Source organism: Rhinolophus sinicus, chromosome 1 (assembly GCF_057876585.1).
Source record: "Rhinolophus sinicus isolate RSI-liver-muscle chromosome 1, RSI-T2T, whole genome shotgun sequence".
Classification (NCBI taxonomy): domain Eukaryota; kingdom Metazoa; phylum Chordata; class Mammalia; order Chiroptera; family Rhinolophidae; genus Rhinolophus; species Rhinolophus sinicus.
The window spans coordinates 100593253-100606495 of NC_142501.1; the positions used below are offsets into that span (position 1 = coordinate 100593253).

Genomic DNA, 13243 nt, shown 5'->3' on the forward strand with positions numbered 1-13243 from the left:
GCCAATTGTAGTGTGTTGTCTGTGTCCTGCTGTTTTGCTGAATTAATGTATAAGATCTCACAGCTTCGTCCTGGAGTCTTCAGGGTTTTCTACATAGAGCACATCGTATGCAGAGATCATTTCACTTCTTCCTTTTCAATTTGGATGCTTTTATTCTTCTTTGCCTAGCCGCTCCAGCTAGGACTTCGGGGATGGTGTTGAGTAGCAGGTGTGAAAGCTGGCAGGCACCCTTGTCTTGTTCCTGGTCTAAAGGAACACTTGGTCTTGCACCATTGAGTGTGATGTTTGCTGTGGACTCGTCATATGTGGCTCGCATCATGTGGAGGTAGTTTCCTTCTATTCCTGTTTTGTGGAGTGTCTTTATCGTGCCAGGGTGTTGAATTTTGTTAGATGCTTTTTCTGCATCAATTGAGATGATCATGCTTATGTTTTCCTTCATTATGTCGATGTGGTGTTACAACATTGGCCGATTTCACTCGACCATCCACACATTACAGGACTATATGATCATGGGATTGTAATCTTTTTAAAAAGCTGCTGAAAGTCCATTTGCTAGTATTCTGCGGAGGGTCCTGTCCCAGTGTTCGTAAGGCCTGATCCGTAGTTTTATTGTGGTGTCTTTGGCTTTGGTGTCAGAGTTTGGCGGACTCATAGAGTTTTGGAAGTGTTTACTCCTATTCAGTTTTTTGGGAAAAATTCAAGGATTGGTGTTAGGTCTTCCTTAACGGTTTGGTAGAATTTACTTAAGCTGTCATGTCCAGAGCTCTTTATTATTGGGATATCTTTGATTTCTGGTTCGCTTTCCTTACTAGTTATGGGTCTACTCAGATTTTCTGCTTCTTTGTAATTTAGTCTTGGTAGGTTTTGTGTTTCTAGGAATTTGTCCATTTCATCTAGGTTGCCCAATTTGGTGTGTATAATTCTGGTGTGTATAATTGTTAATAGTGTGTTGTTACAATCGTGTATTTCTGTGGAATTAGTAGTAAGGTCCCCACTTTTGTTTCTGGTTTTCTTGAGTCCCCTCTTTTCTGAGTCCATCTAACTAAAAGTTTGTCAATGTTGTTGATCTTTTTGAAGAACCAACTTTCATTGATTTTTTTCCCTCTATTTTTCTACTCTCTAATCTTTATTATTTCCTTCCTCCTGCTAGCTTTGGGTATAGTTTGTTTTTCCTGATTCCTTAAGGTGGACTTTTAGCTTACTGATTTCAGACCTTTCTTTTCTTACAGTCGGTATTTGCAATGATAACTTTCCCTCCGACACCGCCTTTCTGCGTCCCTTAAGTTTCAGTATGTTAAGCTTTCTGAGTTCCCTGTGATTTCTTCTTTGATCCATTGGTTGTTCAAAAGTGTATTGTTTAATTTTGACAACTCTGAATTTTCCAGTTCTTTTCTTTTTAATTGCTTGATTCCATTATTGTTGTCAGAGAAGATCCTTTTTTTGATATCTACCTTTTAAAATATATTGAGATGTAATTTGTAAGCTGACATACGGTCTGTCCTGGAAAATGTCCCATGTACACGCTCTGGGTCTGTTTGGTTTATTGTGGATTTTGTCCTCCATTTCCTTATCTTCTGTCTGGTTGTTCTATGCACTTGTGAATGGGGTGTTGACATCTCCCTTCAAGTGTTATTGTAAAAGTGTTTTTCCCTTCAGTTCTGTCAATTTTTGTTTCATATATTTTGATGGTGTGTCGTTAGGTATGTAAATGTTCATATTAATAGAAGGCTCCATACACCAAGAAAATACAACTATATAGTATCTTTCTCTTTGTAACCCTCTTCAATTTAAAGTCTATTTTGCCTGACAGTCATACAGCAACCCTGCTCTCTAGATTACTATTTGCACAGGACATCGTTTCCCATGCACGTTTTTCACTTTTTCTTTTTTTAATTAAATTTATTGGGGTGACAATTGTTAGTAAAATTACATAGATTTCAGGTGTACAATTCTGTATTACATCATCTATAAATCCCATTGAGTGTTCATCACCCAGAGTCAGTTCTCCTTCCATCACCATATATTTGATCCCCCTTACCTTCATCTCCCACCCCCACCCCCCTTACCCTCTGGTAACCACTAAACTATTGTCTGTGTCTATGAGTTTCTGTTTCTCATTTGTTTGTCATGTTCTTTTGTTGTTTTTGGTTTATATACCACATATCAGTGAAATCACATGGTTCTCTGCTTTTTCTGTCTGACTTATTTCGCTCAGCATTACACTCTCAAGATCCATCCATGTTGTCACAAATGTTCCTATATCATCTTTTCTTACCGCCGAATAGTATTCCATTGTGTATATATACCACAACTTCTTTATCCATTCATCTATCGAAGGACATTTTGGTTGTTTCCATGTCTTGGCCACCGTAAACAAAGCTGCAATGAACATTGGAGCACACGTGTCTTTATCTCTAAATGTTTTCAGATTTTTTGGGTAGATACCCAGGAGAGGGAATGCTGGGTCATATGGCAATTCTATTCATAATTTTTTGGGGAACCTCCACACTGCCTTCCATAACGGCTGCACCAGTCTGCATTCCCACCAACAGTGTGTGAGGGTTCCTTTTTCTCCACAACCTCTCCAACACTTGTTACTATTTGTCTTGTTGATGATAGCCATTCTGACTGGGGTGAGGTGATATCTCATTGTGGTTTTGATTTGCATTTCTCTGATGATTAGTGATGTTGAGCATTTTTTCATATGTCTATTTGCCATCTGTATGTCCTCTTTGGAGAAATGTCTCTTCAAGTCCTCTGCCCATTTTTCAATTGGATTGTTTGTTTTTTTGTTGTTGAGTTGCATGAGTTCCTTGTATATTCTGGATGTTAGCCCCTTATCGGAGGCACTGTTTGCAAAAATCTTCTCCCATTCAGTTGGTGGCCTCTTTATTTTGTCAATGGTTTCTTTTGCTGTGCAGAAGCTTTTAAGTTTCATATAGTCCCATTTGTTTATTTTAGCTTTTACTTCCATTGCCTTTGGAGTCAAGTTCATAAAATGCTCTTTGAACCCAAGGTCCATAAGTTTAGTACCTATGTTTTCTTCTATGCAGTTTATTGTGTCAGGTCTTATGCTTAAGTCTTTGATCCATTTTGAATTAACTTTGGTACATGGTGACAAATAGCAGTCCAGTTTTCATTCTTTTGCACGTGGCTATCCAATTCTCCCAGCACCATTTATTGAAGAGGCTGTCTTTGCTCCATTGTATGTTTCTAGCTTCTTTGTCAAAAATTATCTGTCCATATTTATGTGGTTTTATTTCTGGGTTCTCAATTCTATTCCATTGGTCTATGTGTCTGTTTTTCAGACAATACCATGCTGTTTTGATTATTGTAGCCCTGTAGTACAAGCCAAAGTCAGGAAGTGTGATACCTCCAATATTGTTCTCTTTTCTTAAGATTGCTTTAGCTATTCGGGGTCTTTTGTGGTTCCAAACAAATCTGATGATTTTTTGTTCTATTTCTTTAAAATATGCCATTGGGATTTTGATGGGGATTGCATTGAATCTGTATATTGCTTTGGGTAATATGGCCATTTTAACTATGTTGATTCTTCCAATCCATGAGCACGGAATATGTTTCCATTTCTTTGTGTCTTCTTCAGTTTCTTTCAAAAATGTCTTATAGTTTTCAGCATATAGGTCTTTCACATCCTTGGTTAAGTTTATTCCTAGGTATTTTATTCTTTTTGCTGCAATTGCAAAAGGAATTGTTTTTTGTATTTCTTTTTCTGAGATTTCATTGTTAGTATATAGGAATGCAATGGACTTTTGTGCGTTGATTTTGTAGCCAGCAACTTTACTGTATTCGTTGATTGTTTCTAATAGCGTTTTGGTGGAGTCTTTAGGGTTTTCTATATGTAGCATCATGTCATCTGCAAAGAGTGATAATTTAACTTCTTCATTCCCAATTTGGATGCCTTTTATTTCTTTCTCTTGCCTGATTGCTCTGGCAAGGACTTCCAAAACTATGTGGAAAAGCAGAGGTGATAGGGGACATCCCTGTCGTGTTCCTGAACGTAGAGCAAAGGGCTTCAGTTTTTCTCCATTAATTATGAGATTAGCAGAGGGCTTGTCATATATGGCCTTTATTATGTTAAGGTATTTTCCTTCTATACCCATTTTATTAAGTGTTTTAATCATAAATGGATGTTGTATCTTGTCAAATGCTTTTTCTGCATCAATTGATATAATCATATGATTTTTGTCCTTTATGTTGTTTGTGTGATGTATCACATTGATGGCTTTGCGTATGTTGAACCATCCTTGTGCCCCGGGGATGAACCCCACTTGGTCGTGATGAATAATCTTTTTAATGCATTGTTGTATTCGATTTGCTAGAATTTTATTTAGGATTTTTGCATCGGTATTCATTAGAGATATTGGTCTGGAGTTTTCTTTTTTTGTGCTGGCCTTACCAGGTTTTGGTATCAGGGTAATGTTGGCCTCATAAAATGAGTTAGGGAGTACTGTCTCTTCTTCAATTTTTGGAAGAGTTTGTGCAGACTTGGTATTAGATCCTCTTTGAAGGTTTGGTAGAATTCACTAGTGAAGCCATCTGGTCCCGGACTTTTGCTTTTGGGAAGGTTTTGGATGACTGATTCAATTTCGTTACTGGTGATCGGTCTGTTTAGATTTTTCAGTTCTTCATGGTTCAGCCTTGGAAGGCTATATGTTTCTAAGAACTTGTCCATTTCTTCTAGGTTGTTGAATTTGGTGGCATATAGTCCTTCATAGTATTCTTGGATGATCCTTTGTATTTCTGTGGTGTCCGTGATAACTTCCCCTTTTACGTTTCTGATTTTGTTAATCAGTGTCTTCTCTCTTTTTATCTTAGTAAGTCTAGCCAAGGGTTTGTCAATTTTGTTAATCTTTTCAAAGAACCAGCTCTTTGTCACATTAATTTTTTCTATTGTCTTTTTGTTCTCTATTTCATTTGGTTCTGCTCTGATTTTTTGTTATTTCCTTTCTTCCGCTGACCTTGGGTTTTACTTGTTCTTCTTCTTCTAGTTCTTTAAGGTGTAACATGAGGTTATTTATTTGGGAGTTTTCTTGTTTCTTGAGATAGGCCTGTAATGAGATAAATTTCCCTCTTAAAACTGCTTTCGCTGCATCCCAAAAATTTTAGTAGGATGTATTTTCATTGTCATTTGTTTCTATGTATCTTTTGATCTCTCCTCTAATTTTTCTTTGACCCAGTCCTTCTTTAAAAGTATGTTGTTTAATCTCCATGTATTTGTGTTTTTCCCCCGCTTTCTTTTTGCAGTTGATATCCAATTTCAAAGCCTTGTGATCAGAGAATATGCTTGGTATGATTTCAATCTTCTTAAATTTGTTGAGACTGATTTTATGTCCCAATATATGGTCTATCCTTGAGAATGTTCCGTGTACACTAGAAAAGAATGTATAGTCTGATGTTTTAGGATGAAGTGCTCTATAAATGTCAGTTATGTCCATTTCATCTAATGTGTCATTTAGGGCTACTATTTCGTTGTTTATTTTCTGTTCGGATGATCTATTCATAGCTGTCAATGATGTATTTAAGTCCCCTAGTATAATAATTGTTTTGGTCAATTTCTCCCTTTAGTTCTGTTAGTAGTTGCTTGGTGTATTTCGGTGCTCCGTGATTGGGGGCATAAATATTGATGACTGTTATGTCTTCTTGTTGTACAGTCCCCTTAACCATTATGAAATGTCCATCTTTGTCTCTTGTTATCTTTTTCACCTTGAAGTCTGTTTCATCTGATATCATTATGGCTACACCTGATTTTCTCTGGGTACCATTTGCTTGGAGTGTCAATGTCCACCCTTTCACTTTGAATCTATGCTTGTCCTTGTAGCTGAGATGTGTCTCTTGGAGACAGCATATAGTTGGGTTTAGTTTTTTGATCCAATCTGCTACTCTGTGCCTTTTTATTGGTGAGTTCAGTCCATTTACAGTTAGGGTGATTATTGATATGTGAGGATTTCCTGTCATTCTATCTTTAGTTTTGTTGTAAGGCTGTGTCTCCATTGTTTCTTTGCCTTTTTGTTGTTGTCTATTATTTCTGTGTGGTGGTATTCTATGATGTTTCCCTCTGTTTCTTCTTTTATTTCAGTATATATTTCAGTTCTGGATTTTTTTTGAGTCGTTACCCTTAAGTTTATGTAAAAGAAAGTTTGATATTTAGAGTATTCCATTTTCTTCAGCACGCTTACTTTCTCCATTCCCATATTCCGGTTCAGGCCTTTACTCTCCCCTTTTTTATGTTTTGGTTGCCACAAATTGTCCCTGTTGATGGTGGTCGAATAGCCTCCTTTAGTATTTCTTGTGTATTAGAAAATTCCCTCAGCTTCTGTATGTCTGGAAAGGTCTTTATTCCTCCTTCATATCTAAAGCATATCTTTGCTGGATATATTATTCTTGGCTCATGATTTCTCTCTTTCAATAGTTTGAATATTTGGTTCCACTCCCTCCTGGCTTATAGAGTTTCTGCTGAAAAATCTGATCATGATCTAATGGGCTTTCCTTTGTAAGTTACCGTCTTATTTTCCCTGGCTGCCTTGAGGATTCTTTCTTTGTCGTTGATTTTAGACAACTTCAATACAATGTGCCTTGGGGAAGGCCTGTTGGGGTTGAGGTAACTAGGTGTTCTATTTGCTTCTTGGATTCGAGGGTCCAGTTCTGTCCACAAGTTTGGGAAGTTCTCATCGACAATTTGTTTGAATATATTCTCTGTTCCCTTCTCTCTTTCTTCTCCTTCTGGTATGCCCATTATTCTTATATTGCTCTTTCTGATGGAGTCAGAAAGTTCTTGTAGAGTTCTTTCATTTCTTTGAAGTCTCAAGTCTCTTTCTTCTTCCATCTGAGTAATTTCCAGGTTTCTATCTTCGATGTCACTGATTCTTTCCTCCATCTGGTCAACTCTACTACCTAAACTGGTTATTTCATTCGTAATTTCTTCTATTGAGTTCTTAATCTCCAGGAATTTTATTTGGTTCTTTTTTAAAATTTCAATCTCTTTCGTAAAATGCTCATGCTGTTCTTTGATTGTGTTTCTGAGTTCATTTAACTGCCTATCTGTGTTTTCTTGTATCTCATTGTTTTTTCAGAACTGCAATCTTGAATTCCCTGTCTTTTAAGTCACATATTTCTGTATCTTTAAGTGCCTTTTCTGGAGATTTTTCACTTTCTTTCTGAGCTATCTTGTTGCCTTGGTTATTCATTTTGATTACTGGTTTACTATTTCTCTTCCTAGACATCTACAGGAGTGACTTCTGCAACTGGTTGATAGAAAGCGGCCTTTCTTTTGTTTTCCAGTACTTGTTGGTAGAATGTTTTATTATTTCTCCAACTGCAGCTTATTTTTCTTCTCCCACACGGTAGTGCTATGTTTTCTCTGCACTATTCCATCTTCTCACACAATGGGGGGATTCCCTGGGAGACGGGCTTCTCCTCTGTTAATAGTTCATCTAAGTCACAGGGCGCAATGTCCCCGTGGGTATGCGGAGAGCTTTTGATGTTCCAAAGCTCTTCCAGCTCCTGATTCAGAGCCCGTATATTTCAGCAGTTCTTTTTACTCCTGAAGGGATCCGCCCAGATAGGTGGGGTCAGGGGCGGGGTGAGTTGTGAGAGGTGGCCCAGAGCAATGGCGGCGACCACCACCACAGCTGGTCCTGCTTCCTCAGCTCCCTCCCCTTTGCCGGAACTAGTTGGGCTGTGAATTTGTGTCTGCGGCCCACAGTTCTCAAAACAGCAAATTTTCTGTTGTTTTGATCTGACACTGCTACTGTTTCGCTTCTAGCACCGGGCAGGTGGGGGCAGGGCGAGCTCTGGGAGGGGAGGGAGGAGGCAGCTGGTCTCAGTGCCTAAGGCTCCGTTCTCTGCTCGGCAGTGCAGGCTTAAACCACCGTTTTCAGCCTTCTTCCCTCAGTCCTTTCTCCGAGGTCTCTGCCGTGAGCGTTGGGTTCAGCCGTGTTATATGCTGTCCCCTCTGCCCTGTGGGCCATAAGCGGAGCCCTAGCAGTCCGAGTTCTTCCCTCTCCCGCAGCTGCGGTAGTTCCGGGAAGCAGCGAGCTCGGAGCACTGAGCTAGGTCTGCGTCCTGTGCCTGCGGGGCTCCGTCTCCGCGCACTTCTCCCTTTCCTCCTCCCTCCACTCGCGCGAATCTCCCACCTGTAGGTGATTTCGGTAGTGGGCCTCTTCGTCTTGCCTGTCTGCTGTGCAGGGAGTCCTTTGTGCAGTTTTTGTTCCTTTCGTTGTAAATTCCAGGGGAGTTTTACAGAGGCCATTGTTCCGGAAGTCTCCCGCTTTTCAGTTTCAAACTGTTTGTGTGTTACTCCAGTGAGTATCCAACAGACAGCACGTATTAGGACCATGTGTTTTTTAGCCATTCTGCCAGTCTCTTTTTGACTAGAGAGTTTAATCCGTGTAACTATTGCATTGTTTTGTGCACCCGAAACTAATCTAAAAAATGTGGAAAATAAAGTGTTAAGAGGGCAGTTTGTGTTCTATACACCCCATATCTTTTCGTCCCTCATTTCCTGAATATCTGTCTATTGTGTTCAATAGATTTTTTTGTGTGTGAATTGTTTATTTTCTTTGTGTATATTCTATAGCTCTTTTCTTTGCAGTGACCATGGGGACTATATTTAAGCACCTAAAGTAGCTTAACTTCAACAACATACAAAACTTGGCTCCTTGCAGCTGTCCCCACCTGTTTCAACTGTTGTCACAAAATTACATCTCTGCACACTGTGTGCCCAGAAACGTAAATTAAAAATTCTTTTAAATGCATTACTCTTCTAAAATATATAGAAAACAAGATTTGGAGTTTTGGAGTTTACAAATGAAATGTACAATAGGATTGACTAGCTTTTATACTAACAACTTTTTAAAAAATCTGTTCAATCTCTTCAATTGTGTAGAAAACAAAAGGTACAGTTAAAAGGCATTGTGACAATAGCACTAGCTTTTACACGTGTCCAGGATGAACCTTCACTGAGCTGTTTGGAACTGCCTCAGCTTCTCTTTATCTGGGAATTTAAAATTTTTTCACTTTTGAAGGACAGTTTTGCTGAATATAGCATTCTCTGTTAACAGTTTTTTTCTTTTAGCACTTTGATATATCACCTACTGGCCTCCAGAGTTTCTGATGAGAACTCTGACGATACAGTGATGATCCTTTGCTTGCTTCTCCCTTACTGCTTTCATGATTCTAGTAACATTTGCTTTGGAAAGTATGGTTATAAGTGTCCTGATGTGGGTCTCTTGGAGCTCATTGTGCTTCCTGGATATTTCTATTCAGACCTTTCATCAGATTGGGAACTTTTCAGCCCTTATTTCTTCAAATATTCTTTATGCCCTTTTCTCTCTCTCTCCTTGTGGAAATCCAAACACGTGTATTGTGCTGTCCCTCAAGTCCCTTAGGCTCTGCCCACTTCTCATCAATCTTTTCTTTTCCTCATACTTGTTAATTTGCATTGTACCTCCTCAAAGCTGCCTGAACTCCCTCTAGTGATTTTCACTTCGGTTACTGGACTGTTCAGTACCAGATTTTCCTTTTGGTTTCCTTGTATTGATATTTCCATTTTGTTCAGACATCATTTTCTTGACTTTCTCCACATCTTCCTTTACCATATTTCCCCAAAAATAAGACCTGGCCGGATCATCAGCTCTAATGCATCTTTTAGAGCAAAAAAAGACCCGATATCATATCATATCATATCATATAGCATATAGCATATAGCATATATCATATCATATCATATCATATCATATTCCCGGTCTTATATAAGACCCAATCTTATATTAAAATAAGACCGGGTCTTATTTTTGTTCCAAAAGACGCATTAGAGCTGATTGTCTGGATAGGTCTTATTTTGGGGGAAACAAAGTTCTTTGAGCATTTTTATTAGTTGTTTTATAGTCTTTGTCAAATATAACTGCCGTTAGGGTGTTTGGAGGTCATGTGTTTCTATTTCTTTGTAACTTCATGATTCATGGTTGAACACTGGACATCTGAATCTAATAATATGGTAACTCTGGAACACTGTTTCTCCCCCTTCTCAGGGTTGTTTGATGGCTGTGCCAAGAATCAGCCTGAAGTGTAAACTAAGTGTCTTCTTGGCCTTTCCTGGGGCACATTCACTGATGTTCCTGTATATGCCGTTGGTTTTGAGTGTCCTAGTCTTTAATGTCTGGTTCCTGGGAGGGGTTGTTAAAGGACATTGGCCCTTTAACTGTCCTGTAAGTCACTTCAGCTGGAGAGGAGAGGGCTTGTGACAGTGGGGAGAGATACAACAGCGGCTGTCCCCTTGCTGCCCCCTTGACCCGAAGCAGCAGTCAGCACGCCGCTCTGCACTCTGGCGGGCGGGGGCCTTTTGTTCAGCCTGGCTCCCACAGGCACAGCTGCCCGCCGTGGGGCCGGGATGTGCTAAGAGAGGAGACTGACCCAAATCAACAACATCCTGTCCACACCTCCCCTGGAAGCCTTCAGCACACCCAAGTTGCCAGTTACTTCACACGGGTTGTGGTCAGGGCAGGACAGATTCCTGGTGTCTTCCATTGTGTTTCCAGAAGCCACTCAAGACCTTCTTAAGGAAGTAGAAATTACTTAGTCTGTGTGCTGCTGAGAATGACCCAGCACAGATGGAGGAGGCTGTCCAGCTAAGCGTGGCCACATCCCTCAGCCTCTGTCCGCTGTTGTTGGGCTCGTGCGTCAGCCACACTCTGTGTTCTCGCAGTGTTCGTTCCAGGACGAGCCGGGAGGAGCTGTAAAAGCGCTTCCCGAGTGTGCCATCGTAGCTGGCTGCTGTGCACTCAGGCCCTGTCTAACCCGGCCCGGTCTCTCGCCCACAGTGCTACAACTGTGAGGAGGAGGCCATGTACCACTGCTGCTGGAATACGTCCTACTGCTCCATCAAGTGCCAGCAGGAGCACTGGCACGCCGAGCACAAGCGCACCTGTCGCCGGAAAAGATGAAGGCGGGTTCCCGCTGGGAAGCGCCGCAGCCACTCCTCAGACACGACGGTTTTTGTTTCCAAGAAGCCAAAATTGTTTAGAATTTGCTTCCCATTTTGCACCAGCCTTTAAACACTTTTCGTGAAGAAATTTTGCACAGTAGTTTGAATCTTTTGTTAATGTCCCTCTGGAATTTTCAGGGGGTAAAAGTACCATCAGTGGAGGGTATTATTTTAAATGAAATTTAATTGAGAATTTGTTGCATTTACAGCAAATTTTAAAACATTTTTAGGTTTTACAGAGATTTTAACCTTTAAACAACAAACAGATCTTTAAAAAATAACAGGTGAATACAAGTGAGTTTAACAAATAAACATTTAAAATGGATCTGAATGTAAGAACTACAGAACTGTTTCAGAAAAAAAAACAAAACATACTACCTTGATGTGAAATTTATTTCTTAACCTTGTTGAGCTGGTTTTGTTCAACTTAATTTACCGTTTAAAGGCATTACCTATTGGTTATGCCAGTGGGTATGAGATTGAATTTAGGGAACAGGGTTGACACAGCAGGTGCTGGTCCTGCGTATTTTTTCTTAAATATTTCCCAGTTGTGTTTTTCATTATTTCTTTTCAATATATAACTTTTATAACAAATTATTAGCTTTGATCTTGTAGTTTAAAATTGCAGGGAACTGGGGTAATCTTTTACTGAGCTGGATCTTAGAGAAAATGAATATTTAAATTTTAAAGTTTGCACATTTCATCTTTGTCCTAACATGAGTGCTTGTAACAAAATAAGAAAAATAAGCCAAAAACTACCTTAATCCATACATGAAATTATAGATGAGGCGTACAAATTTGTTTAATGCTTCCCGTCCCTCCCCAAATATCATCTGATTGCCTATTATCTGGTGTCACCTCGTATATTGTGAGTTAATTAATGCTAAAAGGAAAGAAAGCACTTAAGTTTCACAGAAGCCGTTATGTTTGTAGTAATGGATCATTGCCTACTAATGAGCTCCATCACTGTACACAGAATGAAGAATAATGCATGTTAATTTTCTTGTATTAAAGATGCCGTGATTTGTAAAAAGTCTGTATTTTGCGGAATGTCTGGATTAAGAAGCATTACCAATAGGAATGGATCGATAGTTGAATAATGATTTTTTTATACATAGATATATAAAATACAACCAGGAAAACTTAAATTACTTTTTTTTAAGAAAAATCTCACAATTATGTTTTTTCAAAGACTGATCTTAGACCAAGTCAAATTCCCATTTATCGTTTAGTTATTTTTTAAGGTTAGAGAAATAATTTGTAAATATTTATTTAGACCTTTGATATTTATTAAAGCAATTACACACAATGGAAGTGAAAGAATCAGGAGAAAAACCTTTTAAAAAGTTTTCTCCAGGTTTGTCAGGGTCACTCTAAAGATAAAAATGTAACTAAGTCTTCTGTGACATAATCACCCATCAGTCCTGGTGCTGTTGCAGGTGCTGGTGACACAAGTTAATCGACAAGCTGCTGCCAGTGGTGCCCATGGCTTGTAAGCACGGGCGCAGCCGTCTCAGCGCCGCATCTACAGGACATACTGACTTGGCATCCCCGTCCCTCCTGGTCACTGTCAGGCCGCAGTTCTGCCACCATGCCATGTGGCCCCGTGGAGACATCGCCACCAAGACACTTACCTTCTCTGATCGTTTTTCAAGTTTTAAAACTTCGATCCACCCCTATGAGAGCAAGTTATTGTGGAAATACTTTCGGTGTAAAACCATTCCAGAGTGTGTACTATTTACTGATAGCTGCATGAACGTAAGACTCGTGTTACTTTGGCTTTTTTGTCTCCGTTGACACGGTTGCACATTTCCAAGTTACTACAGCGTGAAAACTGTGTGTTTAAAAAAAACAAAAAACAAAATTAAAAAAAGATTGTGGCCTGGTTTTGTAAAAGTTTTAGGTAAAATTACAATTGATTGTTTTAGGAATCATGATTAAAAATTTTCTGCAAATCATAAAGCTATATCGAGATGTTGAGCTTAGCCACTCTGCACATTGTAAGTACTCATTGTGGCTGTCCAGTTCTACGATGCATTCTGGCATTTTGTAAGCTGCTCTGACTAGCAATATATAGATTCATTTAATGTGTTAACATTGGTAATAAATGTATTTAAAAAAACTGGCCTCACTACATTGTTGATTCACGCTGTTCCCCCGCACCAAACCAGACAGCCCAGATCACATGGTCATCATCCCTGACAGGTGGTCCACTGAGGATAAATTTCATGTAAAGATTGT

The 13243-nt window shown here is 39.3% G+C and overlaps 1 protein-coding gene across 20 annotated transcripts in view; it reads left to right on the plus strand.

Annotated features, from left to right (window-relative positions):
- Nucleotides 1-12035, plus strand: part of ZMYND11 (zinc finger MYND-type containing 11) — a 125528-nt gene extending 113493 nt beyond the window's left edge. For all 20 annotated transcript variants that reach the window (XM_074325071.2, XM_019719299.3, XM_019719298.3 and 17 more), the window contains one exon: nt 10839-12035. In XM_074325071.2, the coding sequence (XP_074181172.1) occupies nt 10839-10961 (123 nt within the window). In that variant the 3' untranslated portion in view covers nt 10962-12035. The remainder of the gene's footprint in view (nt 1-10838) is intronic.
- Nucleotides 12036-13243: the final 1208 nt, after the last annotated feature.